General features: G+C 40.8%; 1 protein-coding gene and 1 pseudogene across 5 annotated transcripts; both read left to right on the top strand.

Moving 5' to 3' along the window:
• Positions 1-2877: 2877 nt before the first annotated feature.
• Positions 2878-10776, top strand: LOC138239115 (high-affinity choline transporter 1-like; annotated as a pseudogene).
• A 370-nt stretch (positions 10777-11146) lies between these two features.
• On the top strand, positions 11147-20075 carry LOC138239182 (high-affinity choline transporter 1-like). 5 transcript variants are annotated; one of them, XM_069190104.1, is made up of 10 exons: positions 11147-11324; positions 12433-12517; positions 13447-13647; positions 13823-13936; positions 15148-15303; positions 16827-16975; positions 17491-17691; positions 17826-17979; positions 18294-18511; positions 18745-20075. In XM_069190104.1, the coding sequence occupies exons 3-10, from the start codon at positions 13464-13466 to the stop codon at positions 19288-19290; spliced, it is 1722 nt and encodes a 573-aa protein (XP_069046205.1). In that variant the 5' UTR covers positions 11147-11324; positions 12433-12517; positions 13447-13463; the 3' UTR covers positions 19291-20075. The 5 variants fall into 5 exon arrangements, with proteins under 5 accessions (XP_069046205.1, XP_069046206.1, XP_069046209.1 ...); XM_069190105.1 differs by having other exon boundaries at positions 12433-12565; XM_069190108.1 differs by having other exon boundaries at positions 11148-11324; positions 17491-17634.
• Positions 20076-23231: the final 3156 nt, after the last annotated feature.

The raw sequence follows: 23231 nt of genomic DNA, 5'->3' as shown, positions 1-23231 counted from the left end.
CTCTGTTGGGCTCTTGAGCAAGGCCCTTAAGCCCAACTGCTCCAGGGGCGCTATACAATGGCAGACCCCGCGCTCTGACCCCAGGCTCCCCCCCCCCCCCCACCGTCTGTGTGTCTCATGGAGAGCAAGCTGGGGTATGCGAAAAGATAATTCCTAATGCAATAAATTGTAAAGGGTTAATAAAGTGATGTTATTATTAAAAAAAACTCTTGTCCTGTGAAACACTTACAATTACATACACTTTAACAAACAGTGCTATTCAATTCAACTTTATTGTCATTAAACTTACACAGGTGCATAGTGTAACGCAACGGGGGCTCAGGCGGGCGCCCTTGCCGCATCTGGTCGGCCCCATCCCGACTGGAGGCTCGAACCCGGGACTCCGGCATCTCTCTGCAGCGACCTAGCCCAGTGAGCTAAAGAGAGATCTCTCCACAGCCCAGTAGCTGTGGTCCTGCTATCACAGGGAAGGGCGGTGACGTCACCTGCTCTGGTACGCCGGCTCTTACACACAGTCATTGTCGGCCGTAAGTGTTACAATAGTATAATGAAAAGTGTTTCTCATTAGTCACTCAGGTGCAGTATATAAATAGGACAGAAGATAAGACAATAGACAGTGACACAATAGCAATAACAGTAACATGTAATAACATAACATAAATAACATGTGATCAAGTAATCAAAACTGCAAAATTCCGCAAACAGAGAAAATTTAACATGACAAAAACAGTGCAAGGTAATTCTTGGAACAGTGCAAAAAAATAGTATGGTTAAAAGTAGTATGGTTAATTAATAAATATTAAATATTATTATGCCTGTTACAATTTTACTGGGCTATCGAGGGGACAGTACAATTTTGGCTTACATGTGTGTGTGGTGGTGTAGAGGTACAGTGGTTGTGGGTACAGGAGGATGTTAGGAGAGATCATAATAAAGTGGAAGGGAGTGGGGGCGTCACCAACTTGACAGCTCTGGGGAAGAAGCTATTTTGGAGTCTAGTTGTGTGCAACTGGAGTGACCGGAACCTTCTGCCAGATGGTAGGGGAATAAACAAGTTATGACTGGGGTGAGTGGGGTCAGACATAATTTTGGTGGCTTTTTTCAGACTCCTGGTGTTGTATATTTCCTGGATGGATGGTAAGGCACTGCCAATGATGTGTTGGGCAGTTTTGACCACCCGCTGTAGTGCCTTACGGTCGGATGCGGTGCAGTTGCCGTACCAGACTGTGATGCAGCTGGTCAGTATGCTCTCCACCGTACATCTGTAGAAGTTGGTGAGGATCAGTGGGTGTAGGTGTATTTTCTTCAGCCTTCTCAGGAAGTACAGCCGCTGTTGTGCCTTCTTGATGAGACTGGAGGTGTTCAGTGTCCATGTAAGGTCCTTAGAGATGTGAACGCCTAGGAATTTGAAGTTATTCACCATCTCCACCGCAGACCCTTCTATGTAGATGGGGGAGTGAACTTTTCCTTGTCTTCTGAAGTCAACAATCAGCTCTTTGGTTTTGCTGATGTTGAGACATAGGTTGTTGGTTCGGCACCAGTCTGCGAGTTGTTTTATCTCCTCCCTGTAGGCAGTCTCATCGTTGTCAGTGATCAGGCCCACGACTGTGGTATCGTCAGCAGACTTGACGATGGTGTTTGTGCTGAACTTAGCAGTACAGTCGTGGGTGAACAGGGAGTAAAGCAGTGGGCTGAGCACACAGCCTTGAGGGGCACCGGTGTTAAGGGTGAGTGTGTTGGAGGTGAGGTTGCCAATCCTGACAGTCTGGGGTCTGCTGGTGAGGAAGTCTAGGATCCAGCTGCAGAGGGTTGTATCTAAACCTAGAGCCCTGAGTTTGGTAGAAAGTTTTATGGGTATGATGGTGTTAAATGCTGAGCTAAAGTCAATGAAAAGCATTCTTGTATAGGTGTTCCTTTTTTCCAGGTGGGTTAGTGTGGTGCGTAAAGCTATAGAGATTGCATCCTCTGTGGAGCGGTTTGTGCGATAGGCAAACTGGAGAGGATCCAGTGTTTTTGAAATGCTGGCTTTAATGTGCGGAATAAGTAGTTTTTCAAAGCACTTCATTATGATGGGGGTGAGTACAATAGGGCGGTAGTCGTTTAGGCATGTGGGGGCTGATTTTTTCGGTAGTGGCACGATGGTGGTTGTCTTGAAGCAGCTAGGTATTAAACCCATTTCACCACTAAACATAAGTCTCTGTAAAGAATAAAGGAGAATAAAACACAAGGAACGTGTGAAACACATTACTTACAAATGAGTGAACAGATATTCCTTGCCCGAGTAGATGTCTAGAAACTGGCTACAGCCTCAGTCCACTCGGTTAAAATCTAATATCTATCTTGCTACTCTTGTATTACTCCTATTAAATACCCCCCTTTACACTCATTAATACTTTTGATTTGAGGGTATCATTACACCTCATTTAGGGTGTAAATAGCAAAACAATACAGTATTTACCGTTACAACTCTGCAGCAATTTCGGTTTTCTTAACTGCAACTCACTACTTCCTAGTCCCTACTACCCATGCGCAGAATGGTGAAATTAACTGGCAGGAACTAAGAGACACCGGGATGCAGGGGCAGCGCCATCTAGTGGATTTGGTCTAACAGACAGCTATTCACCACTACAGTAGGTCAAATATAAATGAAAAAAATAATATATGGAAGGAACTAACACCCCACTATTAAAAAAAATGAATTATAACACCTTTCTCTCATGGAAACATACTGGAAAAAAATCAGGTAGTTACATTATGAAGGAAATATACAATACCTGCATTGTTTTTTCACACTTCTTGAGGATCTGTATGACAAACTGTGCTGTTTATATATTTTTTGTTTTCTTTTGTGCATTTCTCAGGAATCTGCAGGATAAGATGGCTGTCAATATCCCTGGCCTGATAGCTGTCACTGTGTTTTACATAGTCATCCTTGTTACTGGAATGTGGGCTTCTAGAAAGTCCAGAAAGGAAGAAAAGAAGTGCACAGGGAACAGGAGTGAAGTCACTATGGTTGGAGGTCGCAATATTAATGTTTTCATTGGGATTTTTACCATGACTGGTAAGATGCCCAGATGTGTTCATATGCCTGTAACACACTGGAACACATTCTAAGTAGGAGAATTTGAGGAAGATTCTGTTCTTCTCCTACAAGGGCCCAAAATGTTTCCTCAGTGAATGAAGTTTACCAATTAGCAGCAGTATTTTTTGTATGTTTTCAGCCACGTGGGTTGGAGGAGGCTATATCTTGGGGACAGCAGAAGCAGTTTATGTTCCTACACAGGGCTTGATCTGGGCACTGGGACCTCTGGCATATGTGATCAACTTTGTTGTTGGTGAGTAAATGTCCCATTAGTGGAGAAGACAGCTGCTTGATGGCTCTATATCAGGGCCATCAGTTATCCTAGAGATCACAATCGATCAGATTTTATAAACCCTAAATCTGTCAATCATTTATTGGATTGAAGCAGGCAATTGTTTGGCGAATTAGTGTAAAGGTAATTTGATATGTAACTACTAAAACCCTGTTCTGTTCAAGGACAACCTGACTTAACAGAACCTATTCATTTACTGAATTAATTTTCAAAATTGATCAAAACTCACATGTATACCAAGTCTTCACAAATTGATGATTTAACAGTGATCTATAAGACTTACTGGATGGTGGCTCTTAAGGACCAGGGTTGGACACCTTGTACTACTGTATACTCTCAGAGAAATACCTTACGCAATTTGGGTGATAAAGTGAAAGAGATTGTCACATTACCTGAATGGCATTACACCATAAAACATTTCAGTACCACTTTTTCAAATTAGGTGGGATTTTCTTTGCCAAGCCAATGAGATCCAAACAGTATGTGACAATGATGGATCCATTTCAACAAAAATATGGAAACACACTCACAAGTTTTCTTCTAATACCTGCTTTCATTGGAGATATATTATGGGTGGCTTGCGTTCTAAGCGCTTTAGGTAAGTAAAAGCACAACTTCTCTTTATAAACAAAATAGTGTGTTATTTTTATATATAATATTAAAAATTCAACTAAAACCACTTCATAACATGTAAAATACAGTTATGAATCAGAACATATGTGATTTCCATTCAGCTGTCTCTTACGTTCTCCTTTTCAACAATGTAAGACACTAGTCGTCAACACAATTGTTAAAGAGCAGTATTTCAAAGCAGTTCGATGAAAAAGCCTATAAAAGGGTTGTTATTCTGCAAGAATGAGAAATCAAAATAATTGTCACCGTCTTAACAAAATGAGGACAATGTCTTTTTCTTTGGCTTCAACAATGCAGTTTTGCACATAGTGTAGTCAGAATACCCAGAAGGCTGTTTGCCAGAGGCAGCTTATTTTATGTGAGAAGAAATTACAATGAACATTTTTTCATATGAAAAATGTATGTAAACCTGAGGACCAACATCCGTTCCGTCTTTACAAGTTTTCCAGTTCTTCAGCCTCCAGGAAGGAGATGTTTACAGTACTTGTGTGTGTCATGAGCATTTTGTTTTAATAATGTGTTACAGGAGCAACAATGAGTGTTATACTGGACATGTCTTCCGTTCACTCAATCCTAATCTCGGTTTTAGTGGCCATAGTATATACACTGTTGGGAGGCCTGTACTCGGTAGCTTACACAGATGTAATTCAGCTTCTGCCATGCTGATCAGTCTAGTAAGTGAACACTATTTTTCTCTTATAATGTTTTATATACATGTGGTGCAGTTCTAGTCCAAAGACACTTTTATTTAGGAAATGCAAATGATTTATTAATGCTTTGCTTTTGCATATTTATACTATTTCTACAAACAACGCAATGAGTATGATGGATCAAAGTTATGTAGAATTCACTAGAGGAGCCCAGAGTTTCCGTCTTTAATGACAGGTTATCAAATTGCCTTTGTGTGTTTTTATACAGTGATTAAGCTTTTATATGGTACCACAGTCTTCCATTTATCCATCTATCCACCCATTGTCTAACTGCTACATCACATTCAGGGTCACAGGAGAGCAAGAGCCCATCTTGGCAAATAATGGCCAAAAGGGATGCCAGTTTATTGCAGGGCGCACGCACACACACGCACACACACACACACACACACACACACACACACACACACACACACACACACACACACACACACACACACACACTAGCAACAGGGCCAATTCCTTTCAGAAGCCAGTTAACCAACCTGTATGTCCTCGGACTGTGGGAGGAAAGCTACAGTATGTGAACCAGGGAGAACATTCGAACTCCATGCAGATAGCACCCCAGGTCCAGAATTGAACCTAGGGACCCAGTGCTGCAAGGCTCTGCTAGCCACAGAGAAACTGCTGTCCATCTCCATGAATACCACAAGTCCAGAGTGACACAAAGGGATATCAATAATAAAGATTAAGTAGTTTCTTACTACAAAAAGCAACATCAAGTATTATTTGGTCAAAGTACCAGTTCAGTAGTTTGAATTTGTGCTTTTACCTCTTACCTTTATTTCAGACATACCATTTTGGTAGATTCTCAGATCCAATGAAATTGTCTAAAAACTACCTAGTACTACAGGAATGAGACTGAACTACCAGTTGAAAAGTTGTGACATGACTTTGATTGCTTACATAGGTAAGCAAGTGTCTCAAGCACAAGTGGCACAAGCCTCCAGCACTCTTAGGCAGAATTCCATTGAATTCAGATTCAGTATTTCAAACTTCCACTCAGACAGTTTAATACTTTATAATACTTTTTAATGGTTTAATACTTTGTGTTTTAGATTTGACCAGAAAAGATCTAAATCCTGACAATTCTGGCTTTACTGTGGCTGCTGTCAGCCCCTGTTTACTTGTTTCAACAGCTGATGATGTTGTAGATATGCAGGGTAATTTTGGAAACCATGGTTTCTTGGCACCATCTAGTGACTTGTGTCTCTAGTGACACACTGTGAGCAAGGTGCTGTGTTAGGAAAGCCAAGAGAAAATAACCAAAGTCTAAAGAGTCTGTTAGAGGTCTACTGTAGCTAACTTTGATACATGGAATTGTGGAAATCTGAAAGAAGCTACATGCTGAAGAAACATTGGTGGAGCCAATCTGTATTAAGCAACAGATGAATAAGATCCTCAAAGTGGTTAACTACTAAAATCCAAATGAGCTAGGTAAGACACAAGAACAAGGCTGGACAGTCATGCTGTTTTCCAGAATGCATTGAGCACAGCAAAATAAACTCTGCTTCTAACTGTGCCACAGTAACTTTTATGTACAGTATGTAATATGGACTTTGTACATTATTAATTCAGTATCTGTGCAACACTAAGAAAAAATGTACTTGTATTTTGCATTTTACAAAAAAAAGAATGTTTAAAATAATTTTGTAGGATAATAAATGCACTGCAGCATACATTACTTCTAGCAAACAAAACTACTAATATATCACTATGATTATTAAATCAACAAAAATAAAAACATAAATTAAAGATGCTGATTCCTTCAAAGGTTTGTGCTCTTTTAATCACAGGGGCTTTGTATCCCATTTGTAATGAGGAATCCAGCATCCACAGATATCAGATTCACAGCCGTTCATGAACTGTTTCAAGCTCCCTGGATTGGGAAACTAGAGCTGAGTGATGCGGGCAAATAGATAGATGATCTTCTGATTTTTGTAAGTTTTATGCCATGAGAAACTCACCTACCAAAGCGTCTATGTCAATATTAGTCATAAATGCCATTGACCGTTGTAAATTTAAATAATGTCCTGTAAAGAAGGCTTTGTATCTTCCTTTTAATTATTTTCCCTATTAATATTAGGAAATGGTGTGTTGTAAAACCAGTTTTTCTAGTTATGTAGTAATCTTCTGCTTGTTTCAGACAAAATATTATGCTATAGTTTGGAAACAGTTTCCACAACATTGAAGAGGGCATGCTGACCTGTTTTGTTGTCTTTTTAATATTTCATATTAACTTCAGGCTCTAGGAGGAGTTTGCTATCAATCGTTCTACCAGAGAGTGCTGTCTGCTGCATCTCCCTGCCAAGCCCAAATTACTTGCTTTGCTGCAGCCATCTTTTCTGTCATCTTGGCTGTCCCCTCTGTGCTTATTGGAGCCACAGCAGTGTCAACGGGTGTGTTACACACCTGCATTTTTAATTTTAATTCCATTCCCGTATTTGTTTGGGATTTCAACTCCTTTAGATTTTAATGCTGGGTTGCTTTAAGTAAACGGAGACCTACTCAAATGCTCTCATCTATTAATAAGCCTAGCAATGCAGTTTCTAGGGAATTTTATTCATAATTTCAAGTAAGGAAATAATCTACAATTTGTGAAAGGTTCTGTGAAAGTGAAAGTATACTATATCAATAGCAAATGGAACCATTTATAATCCTGAATTACTTATTGTGTCATTGTAAACAGTACTGCTTTGTAATCAGGTACATTTGAAAGTCATGATTTCAGCATGAGTACTAATGACTAAAACTAATGTTACACCTTAGATGTTCCAGGATGTATAGTTGCTCCTCTATCAACAGTGATGTTATAAGCACTATTATACAAGCCTTCCGTACTAGTTAAATGAATGGTCAATACATTTGAACTACAGTATTGTGAATAAACACAATTCGTCTTTAGTATTATGTTTTATGTACTGCAGCAATGTTTTTGATATGTTAGAACTCATTGTAGAATTACCTCTGGCCTCATTTTACGGCTGTCACGCCCCACACTCTCCCTCGCAAATGACGTTACATTCCCGGAACCTCTGCTTCCCAATCTCATCCCTGATTGAACCCAGCACATTCTCACATGCATCAGATTCCTCAAATTCTCACTCCCTAACCAATCATCCAATCACACCCCTTTCCTTTCAGTATTTAAACCCCCTTCGCACACCTTCCCATGCTCACTATTGAGAAGCCTTTCTTAGTATTCTCCAGTGTGTGTTTCCAAACCTTTTGATTGATCTCCTGTTATGAAGCTTCTGCTTCTGCTTCTTGACCTCGCCTTCTGGATTTTGCCTTTGTATTGTTTTGAATATCTCTTGTTACCGGACTCTCTGCCTCCCTTATCGACCCAGCCTTTGGATTTTGTCTTTTGGATTGTCCCTTTGCTACTCTGTGCCCTGTGGGATTCCGGTCATGCATAAGGATCCTCCTATTCCACGTATAGGTTCTGTGACAGAATAGTGAGCCCACAGCAGGGAGATAAACCCTTTTCAACTCTGTTTTGCATACACTTCCTGAACAGGAGGCACCTGCAGCCTCAGATCTTATATTTAATGACAACAGGTCTTCAGTAGAAACATGTAATAACTGAAAACAACAAACAGAAGACAGCAGGTGTATAGAATAAAGTCTTGAGTGATAAGGCTGGAGCACCCTTAAGGAGGGGGAACTAATATCGTGACAGTACGCCCCTCCTTTTCAGGGCGGCTCCGAAGCCCTAAGAAAAAAAAGGGAGAGAAAAAAAAACCGATGGAGTCCGGGCTGCCAGGGTGCTGTCCGCGGGGTCCAGGTGTAGGCTCTGCATTCTGTAATGAACAGTTCTTTCCGGACCCTATGCAGACGACACAGTCCGACGGAGTGGGGAAACACTAGGGAAACGTCATGCAGGAAAACGGGGCTGAAGACCACTGCTGACCGTCATCGACGACCTGTGCCCAGACTACGACGAGGACAGTTTGTCTGGCTGTCTACTAGAAACTTACCCCTTAGACAGCCTTCACATAAGTTGGGGCCCCGTTTTATTGGACCTTTTCGCATCCTCTCCCAGCTCACCCCTGTAACCTATCGTCTTGCTCTTCCTCCAACTCTCAGGGTGCACCTCTCCTTCCATGTCTCTCTCCTGAAACCCTACCACAGATCCCCCCTCTCCCGGCCTCGGTCACCTCCACCCCCACCACGACTCATTGACGGTCTACCTTCCTACACGGTCAATAAGATCTTGGATGCCCACTGGCTCCGAGGTCGCCGACAATTTCTAGTCGACTGGGAGGGCTATGGTCTTGAGGAACGTTCCTGGGTCTGTGAGAAAGATATTTTGGATCGCAGCCTCATTGATGACTTTGTTCGTACTCGCTCTCTGGGGTCGTCAGGAGCCAATCCTAGAGGGGGGGGGTACTGTCACGCCCCACACTCTCCCTCGCAAATGACGTTACATTCCCGGAACCTCTGCTTCCCAATCTCATCCCTGATTGAACCCAGCACATTCTCACATGCATCAGATTCCTCAAATTCTCACTCCCTAACCAATCATCCAATCACACCCCTTTCCTTTCAGTATTTAAACCCCCTTCGCACACCTTCCCATGCTCACTATTGAGAAGCCTTTCTTAGTATTCTCCAGTGTGTGTTTCCAAACCTTTTGATTGATCTCCTGTTATGAATCTTCTGCTTCTGCTTCTGCTTCTGCTTCTGCTTCTTGACCTTGCCTTCTGGATTTTGCCTTTCTATTGTTTTGAATATCTCTCATTACCGGACTCTCTGCCTCCCTCATCGACCCAGCCTTTGGATTTTGTCTTTTGGATTGTCCCTTTGCTACTCTGTGCCCTGTAGGATTCCGATCACACATAAGGATCCTCCTATTTCATGTATAGATTCCGTGACAACTGCTCTGTTTCAGACTGGAACCAGACGAGCTATGGCTTACCCACACCATTTGAGAGAGGTGAAGCCGCTAAGATTCTCCCCATCTCGCTGCAGCACCTCTGTCCACCCTTCATCTCCATCGCTGGTATCGGTGCCATCGCAGCAGCGGTGATGTCTTCAGTGGACTCTGCCATGTTGTCTTCTGCCTCCCTGTTCGCACGAAACATCTACAAGAACATCTTGAGAAAAACGGTGAGCCTTGTTACCTGCGATAAACATAAGGACAGTTTGTATTGGTGTCACACATGATTATTTTACTCATTTGTTTTCTTATTTCAATGTTATACCTCCAGGCTTCTGACAACGAAGTGGTGTGGGTGGTGAGAGTTTCTGTGCTCGTCGTTGGGTTGTGCGGAACAGGCCTCGCCGTCACAGCGGACACGGTCTATGGATTCTGGCTGATAAGTGGAGATGTGCTTTTCTCTCAGCTCATCTGTGTTCTGTATTTCCCCAGTACTAATAGTTATGGTGCTGCTGCAGGCTTTGTTGTGGGCGCAGTGCTAAGGTTATTAGGAGGGGAGCCTGTACTCGGCATCCCCCCAGTGATTCATTTCCCTCACTGTAGACTCATTGACGGGGTCTATGTCCAATATTTTCCATTCAGAACCCTGGCAGTGCTGCTTTCTTTAATCACCATCATGCTTGGCTCCTTCCTGGCATCATTGCTGTTCAACAGAGGTCTTCTGCCAGAAAGGTGGGATGTATTTCAAGTCAAAAAGCACAATGATAAAATTCTCAGAAGATCACACTATGAGGAAACGTGTTTAGATGATACACTAGCAGTTAATGAGGACTCACCTGTTGAAAAGGAATCCTAGAAGACTTGTACAATATATATATACTGAGAACTATTAGGAATGCAACTAATGAGGGTTGGAACCAATAGCATGTAATGTCAGTATATACAGTACTTTAAGACTGACATGATTTATATCTTCAGTCTACATTAAACAAAAACCCTATGGATTATGGTAATTACTTAACTATTGAGTGTTCTGTTGTGGTTGTTAATGTATTCATAAACCAACCTTTAATAGCAGGATGTATGAAGTTCAGTTTCTTGCAGCAGTCCCATCTAGATGATCAAAATGTGTATTTCCTAAATTCTCACCATTCTAAATCTTGTCGTGACGTTGTTTCTTTTAAAATGTGTTATCCAAATTTTTTTTTTTTTTTTGTTGGTGTTTGATGGTGTAGGACTCTGGAACAACACAGTATTTCTAGCATACATTTGGTTTTCCTATTCGATGTAATAAAATGTGAATTTTTCGGAAAACAAATGTACTGAGAGAAATAAAAAATGTAAGAAATACTACTGGTTAAAATACTCATTTGTGGTGTTTTTAATGCTTCCTAGTGTCTATCATGTTGAGTTTCTTTCACTGTCTTTCTTTTTTTTTTGGCATCCATAAATTCCTTTTCTATGAACTGAATTTTGATTGTGTTTTTAATTCCGTTAAATCCAGATTAGGAAACCAGCAGGGGTCTCTGTTAGAAGTTCATTTCTCTCCAACCTCCATTCAGTATTATTGCACCGTCTTCTACCATAAAAGAATTTAATATTAGCTGAAAATGTATGGGCACTAGATGGATTAAGCAGAGTACAGTATGTGAGAGTAAAGAACACTTGGATTTACTGTTTTCTGTTTCCCAACTTCATGAGAAAACATCTCATCTGGCACTGATTGTAAGTGTACTGTATGTCGGATTAACTCAGAGTTTAAAGATTCACTGGTTATGTGATATACTATATCTAAGGTGGGTACCTGTAGCTGTGTCAGCATGCGTAGTTTGCAAAGGAACAAGTAATAGGTTTATTCCATACTGAGAAGAGAGAAAACACAACGTTTCAGCTGTGATGCCTTCTTTGGGTGTGAGGGCTTCACAGCCAAAACGTGTTTTCTCTTTTCTATTTTCATCATGGAATAAACCTATTACTTGTTCTCCCATACTATATCTAAGGTTAGAAATACTCTGTGCAAAACAGATCAGAGGAAATCCATGAACAGAAAATAGTTTGTGGCCTATGCAACGTACAGTATAGCATTTTGCTTATGTTTTAAGAGATGTGTTGCTTTCTTAATGAAGTTCTTTTTGTTTTCTAGAAGTATTTCTGAAAATGTAGCACATTTTATTGTTCTGTGTGTGAGTAATGAATTTACATGCGTTTGGCTACATAAAACAGATGTTTTCTGATGATAGGGAACTTACTGAAAATTAATTGGATCCTTGTAATATTTGAATAAATACTTTAGAAGACATTCACTTGTAGTGGAGAGGTTAATGCAATAGTCTTACACCCAGCTCAGATTATTTTATCTAATAAAGAATAGAAAGAAAAGGTTATGTGTAATTGGAGAGCAGTGAGCATGGCTCAGGAAAGATGTCTCACCTAGCTGTTATACACATTTGTAATTTCTTATTTGTTTATTATTGTAAACAATTTGGTGGTTCTTTCATTATAAGCATAGAAAAATATCCAGACACTCAGGTCATGGCTTGTACTTCAATGAAAAGTTCTGATAGGAGAGTTTGAGGTTTTGAAATGAACATTGTGCAGTAAGAGGACTTAAGAAGCCAATATGACTTTAATTCATAAATGCAAGACGGTAAAAACCAAAAGCTTACAACCTTTGACCCAGTTGCTGTAGTAATGCAGTCCCCTGAGCCAAAAGAAGTACTTAATTATACTATAGCTTTTCAAGAGCTGAGTAATGCTGACTGTTAGAAAAAATAATCTTTCATTGTAAGAGGAAAAGTTTGGATCATTTGCTAATGCTCATTGTGTTTTCAAGGAGCAACTTCTGCTAAATATAATAAACCTCCTTACGCCCTGCCAAAGCTGAAACAGAAGTAAGAATACTTACCGAAAAGCTCAAGGTATTGTGCGGTTGCATTTCTTTTTAAATAAAGACCACCGGATATTTGGTAAGACTTTTGACTATTTTCATATCCTGTGAAAGGAGTTATACCATCAAATGAGATAAGATATATATTTTTATTGTTTAGAACAAACCAGTAATGGATACTGACAAAAAGGTTTGGGTATTATTGTTTTTCTTATTGAATAAGAGACCACAAATTTTAAATGACCTAACAATCCTAGCAAATGCTTTACTTCATAATACATTCATTTTCATAAACATGGGAGCAGAGCAGTCTTTTGGTATGACAGTTTTATTTTTGATGGAACCTTCATTCTGTCACGGACGTCCAAAGGGACTAACCGTGGGGAGCAGGAGAGCGGAAAAAGACCCGTGTGCGTAGCGGCGAGATGGGAAAAAGGCGGGCTCATTAGTGCAAAGAGTTCAGGAATGCCGTATAGAAACCTATGCCCTCAGGGAGCGGACGTGGGGCGCCCTGGTGCTAGGCGGGTCTCAGGACATCCGAACATCAATGCTGAGCGAGGACAGAGTGCAAGACCCGGAAATATATAGCCCAAGGGAAAGAGAGGGACAGGAAGGACAGCAGACCGGAAACTAGGGACAGGACAGAGAAGGAGCGCCCTCTGGCTGCAGAGGGTGTGACACATTCATAACAAGGGGGGAAATCATTTCAGTGACATATATTGTTTCCCTACATGAAAATGTATACTTTAGTTTTTATCCTTCATCAAGTTTTATTTGCATAAGTATGTTTCAGTGCATAGTACTTTTTAGTAGGACATACTGTATTCAATTTATATACTGTATATATAGTTTTAAAGGTCTTGGATGTGAAAGTCAGTGACATCAAATTGATAATTACCTCAGCCATCCATGTAGCCAAATGAGGCTTGTAAATTAACAGCAGTCTTTCTACATTTACAGAGCTCCACTGTGTAGTGATGGGTGTCAATATCCCTGGTTTGGTGTCTGTGATCATATTTTATGTGGTGATTCTGGCCACTGGCATCTGGGCTTCAAGAAAGTCCAAGAGAGAAGAGAAGAAATGCACAGGAAATAAAAGCGAAGTCACCATGGTTGGTGGCCGAAACTTGAATGTTTGTGTTAGCATTTTCACAATGACTGGTAAGATTTACAGACTTGGTACTATGTTACATTTATTATCAGTAATAGATGAGAATTAGAATTGCTGTCCAGACTGCCCCCAATCAAACTCCCTGATTGAGCTGATGCAACAATTATCTTATTAAAATCAAACATGAGTACTGTATTTAAATGTGTTTTTGTTTGTCTGTTTTAGCAACATGGGTTGGAGGCGGCTTCATCCTGGGGACAGCTGAGATTGTCTATCTCCCATCACAGGGCCTGGCTTGGTCTGTTGGGGTGGTTGGATACTCCCTGAGTTTGATAGTGGGTGAGAAATAATTGTTCACTTAATGACATAAAATGTCGTACGAAAAATACGATTCAACATTCAAATGGAAAAAAAAAAGAATTAATGGTCTTAAATGGAAATGACAACTGAGTTAGGGGAAGAGTGAATTGACAATACCAAAAAGAAGGAAAGCTGTGACTGATACTTAACATCAAATGAAACGTATCATTTTATGTGCTGTATGCATACAAGCTTTTAGAAAAATACATCATATGATTGTTGGAAATTGATCCAGAGCACTGATGCTTGTTGTCTGAAATGCTCACAATCAGCAATGTCTTACCTGGTAAAGCATTGTGTCTAATCACAGGTCATCAATAATAGTCCACATTCTGGAAGATCATAACTCATTACACCAAGATTGATAGGGTGGTTCAAGTGTGATGGTCTGGGCAGAAGAATCTTGTCTGGACTCCACATGCTAGGAGTGATGGCCCCCTGTCTGTATGGTGCCTCACTACCTGTGGGTTCAACCTCAGGCAGTATTGCAAAACTTGTCCTCCTGCTGTTAATTTAATAATGGCTTTTTTTGCAACATAAGAATGTGATGCCCTTCTTTCTGGACTTGGGCCCAGTTGAACATCTATGGGATGAACTAGGATATTGTGTGGCACCTAGGGCTCAGAGACCAGAAGAAACCAGGCACATTCTTGTCCAGAAACTATGAGGAATGGAATAGAATTCTGCAACACAGCATCCGTAACCTGTAGTATCACTGATATACAGCTTGGATTCTTTCCAGTGGTGGCAATGCACAGTAGAAGCCTGTGACTTCCACAGTAGATCCACTATTGGAAGAACCCTGTTGATGATATGTTATTTTCCTGAACATTTTGAGAGTTTGTTGCAGTTATAAATGATACATTTTCTTTGATGTTCCGTACACTGTTAGAAAAGAAACTTTCAGATGACAATAGGTTAATTGCTTGCAAAATGAGCTTGCAAATACTTATTATTAATACTTAATTTCTTTTAGCTATAAAGAATAAACGTTTCTTCACCCAGCTTAAAAAATGACAGATCTTGAGGTCTCTATAAATGAGCCAGTAACCTTTATTCATAAATTAGTCAACATATGGGTTATTATACAATCTAAGTCTTTCTAGTCCTGCAAACCACAGGTCATGCTAATACAATGTACAACTAGAAATATCTGCTTGTAATATAAACTATGAATGTATCTTATCCAGGTGGAATTTTCTTTACCAAACCAATGAGAGGAAAGAATTATGTCACTATGATGGACCCATTCCAACTAAAGTACGGGAACAAACTGACAAGTATACTCTTTATTCCTGCATTGCTGGCAGACATATTCTGGGTCGCCTGTGTTCTGGCTGCTTTAGGTGGGTACGTTTAAATAATTTTAACATTATAGTCTCCTGTACCAGGTTGGCTAAAGCAATATGCCACTATATGTGTTTTCTTAATCTGTATAAGAGAGGTATTGCAACATGCTTACCTACACAATTGCTAAGCAATGACAGAAATAATGACAATGAAACAGTACTTAACCTCAATATAATTCTCATGAAATGTCTGAATTCTTTACAGAGCACTTTCTTTTAATACACATTTTTCTCTGTTGCCCAGCTTTCTTCAAATAATTAAAAGCATTCTTTTGAACTTGAGTGCAGTAGTTAATTGCTAGAATGAAAAAAATAATAAAGGTCATGTCCTATTAGTTTTTTAACCATTTGTGACACCGCAAAGCTGTTTAATGGCAAGTCTTAAAATGTAATCCCATTGTATTCAATAGGTGACTTCAGGTTACAATGTGTCTCGGATTTTATTAGGGATTCCCTCAGTTAGAGTCGTAGGAATTGATTGAAACTGCACAAGACAGACACTGAACTTGTATTCAAGTGGAATTACTGTTCTTAATTGACAATTTAGTCCCAATACAGCTCTTCTTGAGTGAATATCTGGGCTTAAGAAACTCAACTTAGATTTGAAAGTAAAGTGTTGCAATGTAATGCACCTTTATAACCATATACAGTATTATGGAGGATCTTTGCAAAGACCAGCCGAAAAACTTTTGAAGCAGAGGCATGGGCTCATTAAGAGTTTCTTGTGAAGTAATTTTGATAACAGCACAAAGAGCATTATTGTCTACTATTTGCAATTTAAAGAATCATCTCAGGGAGGCATTAACATGTGCCCTTTAACAACATCATGATTAATTATTTCATTACTGTCTTTATTACTATCTCTTTCGAGTACAGCAAATCTCACATTACTATATGGTAACCCTCAAAGGGTTCTTTGTTTTTGTTTTATGTTGAAATTGAAAGGTAAAAATTAGTTTTCACCACTAAAATATTCACAGATATTCCAGATGAACAGCACCTCAAAATGCACTAGTGGAGATGGGACACTATTGGCTCTGCTTCATTTCAGAAGACTGTTGCTGCTGCTGTGTGTTTTAGCCAGTCAGCTAGTTCTGTGCAGTGTTTCTGGTGACTGAAGCTTTAGCGAAACATGAGCTGCAAGAGTAAAGGCAGGAATTCCATAAGAAGTCCTGGCTCCCTGGATTTCGTATTGCAAGAGGTCACAGACCTCTACAGATACCCCTGCAATGGGGAGTTGTTTTGCATGTTGCCTCTGCCTTTGAACCCTTGTTACCACAGTCACACCCAAAGTCTTGATTTTGAAGTCTCAAAGAGTGAAAAATACATCTCATTAACCTCACACATAAGCACGACTGTCCTTTTCCATATAACTGTATTATAAGGATCAGAGTTAGACAACTATATTTTCTATTGCTGACTGTAATACTGTTAAGAAACATGGTTTATAAAAATGCTATAATATGTGTCAATTTGCTGTTTATTATAACATCTCATATTTTTAATTAAATCTATTCTAGGAGGAACCATGAGTGTTATATTGGATATATCATCTTATTACTCTGTCATCATCTCAGCTGGTGTAGGTATATCATACACTCTACTGGGAGGCCTATACTCTGTAGCATACACTGATGTAATCCAGCTCATCTTCATGCTTTTTAGTCTGGTAAGTAAAGGCTCATCTGACATTATTTTGGATTATCTGAAAAAGTACACACAGTAAAACTTTAGAGTACCAGACAATAGTAAGCACAGCCCATAGGTTTGTAGGCACACGAGTCACTGCCTTGAACTATCACATTAGGGTGATTGTACTTGCATATTGTGAATGTAAGAGAAGTACAATTCTAATTAAGGTATGAATTTTATCATTTAAAAAACACTTTCTGTCCTCCCTGCAATCAGTGGGTCATGTTATACTGTATGATGATAAATTGAAGTTTACTCAGATGCACCAGTGACACAAGCAGTCTCTATGTAGTGGTAATCCTAGAATGAGCAGTGATAGTGATCTGTTTTAGAAGCATATGCTAATGTACTGTAATCAGTCCTTCTGGACAAATGATCTTAGTAAATCTAACTACACAGGGTAATAACAAGTAATTTAAAAAATGTATTGTATGTTTTGGTGTCATCTTAAGTCTCTGCTTTGTTGAACTTGTTTCTTCTTACCAATTCCAGTGGCTTTGTGTCCCATTTACTCTTCTGAGCCCAGCATCTACTGACATTGCATACACAGCAGTGAATGAACTCTACCAGTCTCCCTGGATAGGGAAAATTGAGCCGACAGAATTGGGGAGATGGCTGGATGATGTTTTGCTCGTGGTAATGTCAGATAGACAGATGAATCATCCATTCCAAGTGATTATATACTCTATTGGTGTGAGAATTCTTGATTGTCTTGATTTTGTTACCTGTAAAATAAGATGTTTACCTTGTCAGTGCAAAGTTTAGCTTGTTTTTCCAAGCCCATTAATATAGTTACTCAATCGCTGACAGTTTCAATTCTTTTCCAGACTTTGGGAGGAATATGTTACCAAGCCTTTTATCAAAGGATCTTGGCAGTAGCTTCTACCACTCAGGCACAGGTCACATGCTATGTTGGATCAATCTTCTGCTTTGTCTTGGGCATTCCTTCTGTGATTATTGGGGCCGTAGCAGCTTCAACAGGTCAGGAATCCTTTGTTGCCTCTTTTACCAGTTGCTTGTTTCGTCTTGATACAAATTAATTAGAACATTATAACTTAATTTCCTTTCTGAAGAAAATAAACTTGTATCTTATAATTAAGGTTAGACATTTTAATAATAATTGATTATGAAAACCTTATATAGGCTGAATGACACTTTTAGCTAATGGCATGATCTCAGGGTAATAAAACTAGACATGTTGATGGAGTCAATAGTGTGAATTGCTGTTCCATAAAGTCAGGTTCTTCTTGAAGACAATGAGAGTTTCTTACGGTATCACTCTTTTGCTGTTTCAGACTGGAACCAGACCAGTTATGGTTTGCCCACGCCATATGACCGCAAACAAGCTGGTATGATTTTGCCCATTACCCTGCAGCATCTCTGTCCTTCCTACATTTCCATCGCAGGCATTGGGGCTATTGCTGCAGCAGTGATGTCATCCATAGACTCGGCCTTGCTTTCCTCTGCCTCCCTGTTTGCACGAAACATCTACAAGAACATCTTGAGAAAAAAAGTGAGGAACAGTTAAATAGATCGGATTTAGCAAGTAACATTTTATAAAATTACTGTAGTAACTTAAAACACTCCATCTAGAGATGCAGTGCCTAGTAAAATATTCACACCATTCCAATGATGTCCTATTCTGTTGCTGACATATAACTTGTTTAATTCATAAAAGTGTTCCATTTAAGTATTGTAAATTATTGTTGATCTCATGCTAAAAATATCTTCTCCTCCCCTTTACAGGCATCTGAAAACGAAATAATGTGGGTGGTGAAGTTTTCAGTTCTTCTTTTTGGGTCAATTGGAATGAGTCTGGCAATGACAACCAACTCTGTCTTTGTGTTTTGGCTGCTCAGCGGAGATATGATGTATACTGTGGTTTGTGCCCAGCTTCTCTGCATTCTCTTTGTTCCCAAGTCAAATGGTTATGGTGCCTGCGTGGGATTTGTGTTGGGACTGACGCTGAGGTGCCTAGCTGGGGAACCCATCTTGAACATTGCCCCTGTAATTCACTTCCCTGGCTGCAGGCTTGTGGATGGTGTCTATGTGCAGTATTTCCCCTTCAAAACCGTCTCCATGCTGATCTCCTTTTTCAGTATTGTGATAGTTTCCCACCTGGCATCCTTTCTGTTTAACAAAGGGCTCCTAAAGGAAAAGTGGGATATATTTAATGTCAAGGAAAAGAGCAGCATCACACTGAAAGATGTGACACTGAATGAATTAACAGAAGAGAGCATTCTTCACAATTGTCAACATTCTCCCATCATCAGTAAAGAGGGCTCTGCTTGAGTTAGAATACACCAATAATGCACACTTCTTTATGGAAGACAAAGATAATACATCACGTTTATGTCTACATACAGTAGGTCACTACTAGTTCATAAAAAATGTTTTGAAGGTTCCAGTATTTTGATTGAACAATGTTGTAGCAGACCAGCTGTAGTAAGAATAGTACTGTAGTTTCAGCTGATCTGTCACAAGAGGTTCTTAAGGCCTCTAATGTCTGTATACAGTATGTGTAAGTTTACGAGTGGTGCATTGATTGCATTATTAGTTAATTGGTGAAGGGCTGAGAGTCACATTTTCCAAAGGGGTTAGAGTTAGGGTTAAAGGGACTCATAGTGGTAGGTGATATTGGGTTGTTGTTTGGTGGGTTCAGAGGTCCTTTGTGATTTTCATGTGCTCATGCCTCACCAGCCTACTGTTTACACAGAAGCCTGGCACAAATATCTAACACTTTATAATACTGAAAATAAAAAGTACAGAAATAACTTCTCTTTCTTTAAACAAGATTTTTCTGTTAATGATAAGGATTTAAAAAAATTGGATTAAAATCTGAATGAGAGAGGAAACAATAGTTGTAATCATTATTCAAATGGTGCAGTTCCTCCAGCTACCAATTAGAGTTCAGCTGAACATTGAAGATATATTTTTTATTATTGCTTGTAGTAAATTTCAGAATTGTGTTTTGATAAACTGGACTTGAAGAATCTCTAACTGGGTTTCCATACGCACTAGTTTTCTAACACTAGGTATTCAGAATACGGTATCCATTGTTGTAAACATAGTCACAATAAGATATAGAAATAAAATATTCCTGATGTACAACGCAGCAACTTCTCTGAAGCATTCCAAATGTGTCTTGTATGTGGGTATACCAGTTGTTCAAGTAATTATGTGACTGAGACTAACATGACAACATTCTTTGAAATGGACACATTCCAGTACACCCGACAGTGAAGCTAGTCAAGCAGGCTGTTCCTCTTTACTGGAAAGCAGTCTGTGTTCAAATTATTGTTTTAAACCAGTGCAAAATGGCTTGTTGAACCCAGAATAGGTGGGCTGAAAACAGAAACATTCTGTCTGTACTCTAAATGTACTAATTTTTCATCAACAGAGGATACCCCAGCAGTGTGATTGACAGGGCCCTTGCCTGAGCCAAAAACACTCCCCGGACCATCAACCCGATCAGGAACTCCCGCCGTAACAACTGCATTCCTTTGGTGCTTCCTTACCACCCTAACACACTTCCTATCATCAGGACCATTAACCAGAACTTTTCCATCCTACAGCATGATCCCTCCATTGGGGCCCTCTTTTCTGATCGCCCTATCATCTCATATCGCCGACCACCTAATCTGCGTAACCTCCTTGTTCACAGCTCCCTTGACCGCCCTCAACAACCATCCACACCAGGCACTTTCCCTTGCAACAGAGCTCGCTGTATCACCTGCAAGTACACAGCCACCACCACACTCATTCAAGGCCCCTCAGGACAATACCGGATCACCCAGACAGCATCTTGTACCCCCAGCAACCTTATTTACTGTATCTCTTGCAGTAAATGCCCAGCCATCTACATTGGAGAAACAGGAAGGAGACTCGGAGACCACTTCAGAGAACACGTCAGGGCTGTGAAGATTAAAGATCTCTCCAAGCCCATTGTTTCTCATTTCACCTCTGACGGCCACGACCACTCTAATCTCTTCGTCTGTGTTCTCAAAGACGGTTTTCCGAACTCATACATCAGAAAGACCACCGAAACTAAAATTATTCTGCAGCTAGGATCACACATTCTCCCTTCCCTTAATGACAGACTACTGTTCTTTTAAATTTTCTTCATTCATTGGAAGTTTCATTTCACACCTCTCTGCACCCATTCTGACTTCACACCTCTTGATTGGCCTCACTTTCTGTCCCCTGCTCCCGCCTCTCACTCCTCCTCCCTCCCAACCTTTGTTCTCCCGCTACTTTACCTTTGCCTACTGCCTTGTCTCTCTCACACCTGAAGAAGGCTCCACGGCCGAAACGTTGTGTTCTCTTTCTTCTTTTTTTCAGCATGGAATAAACCTATTACTTGTTCATATATATATATAAGCCAGATGTAAGCAGAGAGTTTACTGTTTAGTCCAAAAACAGGTCGATGTCAATGTTGCCCCTGCCCAGACACAAAGTGGATGCGTTGTACAGTCTTCTGGCAGATGGCAAGAATGACCTTCTGTAGTGCTCCCTGTCGCACCATGGTTGGATCAGCCTATTGCTGAACGTGCTCTTCATTCTCACAAGCATTTCATAGAGGGGATGAAAGACATTGTCCATGATGGCCTCTAGTTTGGACACCATTCTGCTCTCAGCCACTACCTCCAGGGGGTCCAGGTCAGATCCAATGACAGAGCTTGCTCTTCTGATGAGCTTCTTCAGCCCGTTAGCATCCCCTGCTCTAATCTCAGAGCCCCAGCATACCACCGCGTAGAAAATGGTGCTTGCCACAACCAACTGATAGATCATATGTAGCATCTTACTACACAGATTGAAGGACCTGAGCCTCTTCAAGAAGTAAAGTTGGCTCTGACCCTTCTTGTAGATGGCCTCTGTGTTCTTAGACCATTCCAGTCTATCGTCGATGTACACTCCCAGGTGCACTCCCACTATCTCCACGCCACTCCCATGGATGTAGACAGGAGTAGGTTGGATCCTTTTCCTCCTGAAATCTATCACCAGCTCCTTCGTCTTTGCCACATTCGATTGCAGGTGGTTCTCCCCAAACCACTCCACAAAGCTGCGGACCAGTCCTCTGTACTCTTCATCCTGCCCACCCTTGACACATCCCACAATTGCAGAGCCGTCTGAGAACTTCTGCAGGTGGCATGACTTTGTGTTGTATTTAAAGTCCAAAGTATAGAGGGTGAAGAGGAATGGAGAAAGAATTGTCCCCTGAGGAGCCCCTGTGTTACTTACTACCTGTTCAGACACACAGTTCTGAAGACTCACAAACCATGGTCTGTCTCTCAAATAGTCAGTGATCCATGAGATCATGGAGGCACCCACTTGCATCACCTCCAGCTTCCTCCCTAGCAGTAAGGGCTGGATAGTATTGAAGGCACTGGAGAAGTCAAAAAATGTAATCCTCACTGTGTTGCCAGCCTTGTCCAGGTGTGAGTAGGCCCTTTGCAACATGTAGATGATTGCATCTTCCACACCAATACTGGGCTGTAAGGCCAACTGTAGGTTTCCAGTGATTAACTGACCAGGGGTCTCAGATGGGAGAAGACCAGCCTCTCCAGTGTCTTCATGACATGAGAAGTAGGCACAACTGGTCTGTAGTCATTGGCACCCTCTCTTTGATACCAGGACCAGGCATGATGTCTTCCAGAGCACATGGACTCTCTGCAAGCGCAGGGTCAGGTTGAACAGTTACTGGAGCACCCCGCTCACTCTGGGACAGACGTTATCTGGGCCTGTGGCCTTACCCTGGTAAAGCCTTCTCAATTCCCTTTTCACCTGGTCAGCCGTGATGGTCGGCCTGGCCTGGGGGATGGTGCTCATAGCACTGTCAGTGCTGCAGGTGTTAATGAGGGAGGTGTTGGAGAGTGGTAGGTGTTAGGGATGGGGTGGGGTGAGTAGCTGTTGTTGGTTGCAGCTGTAGGCGGCTATGATTGTGGGGGGATGGGCTTAGGGAGCATGTGGCAATGGGGGGATGGTTGTTGAGCAACAGAGGGCCCTGAATCAAACCTGTTAAAAAACTGGTTCAACTCGTTAGTCATCTCCAGGTTCCCCTCTGTTACGCCCACAGCCAGTTTCAAGCCAGTGATCTCTCTCATGCTGCTCCATACATCCCTCACCCTATTCCTTTGCAGTTTGTCCTCTACCTTCCTCCTGTAGGCATCCTTGCTCTCTCTTAACTTCTGCTTTAGTTCCCTCTTCCCAGTCCGCTCTCCTAAAGGCTCTCT

Source organism: Lepisosteus oculatus, chromosome 5, assembly GCF_040954835.1.
Source record: "Lepisosteus oculatus isolate fLepOcu1 chromosome 5, fLepOcu1.hap2, whole genome shotgun sequence".
NCBI classification, from domain to species: Eukaryota; Metazoa; Chordata; class Actinopteri; order Semionotiformes; family Lepisosteidae; genus Lepisosteus; species Lepisosteus oculatus.
This window is presented reverse-complemented; position numbering and strand designations above follow the sequence as displayed.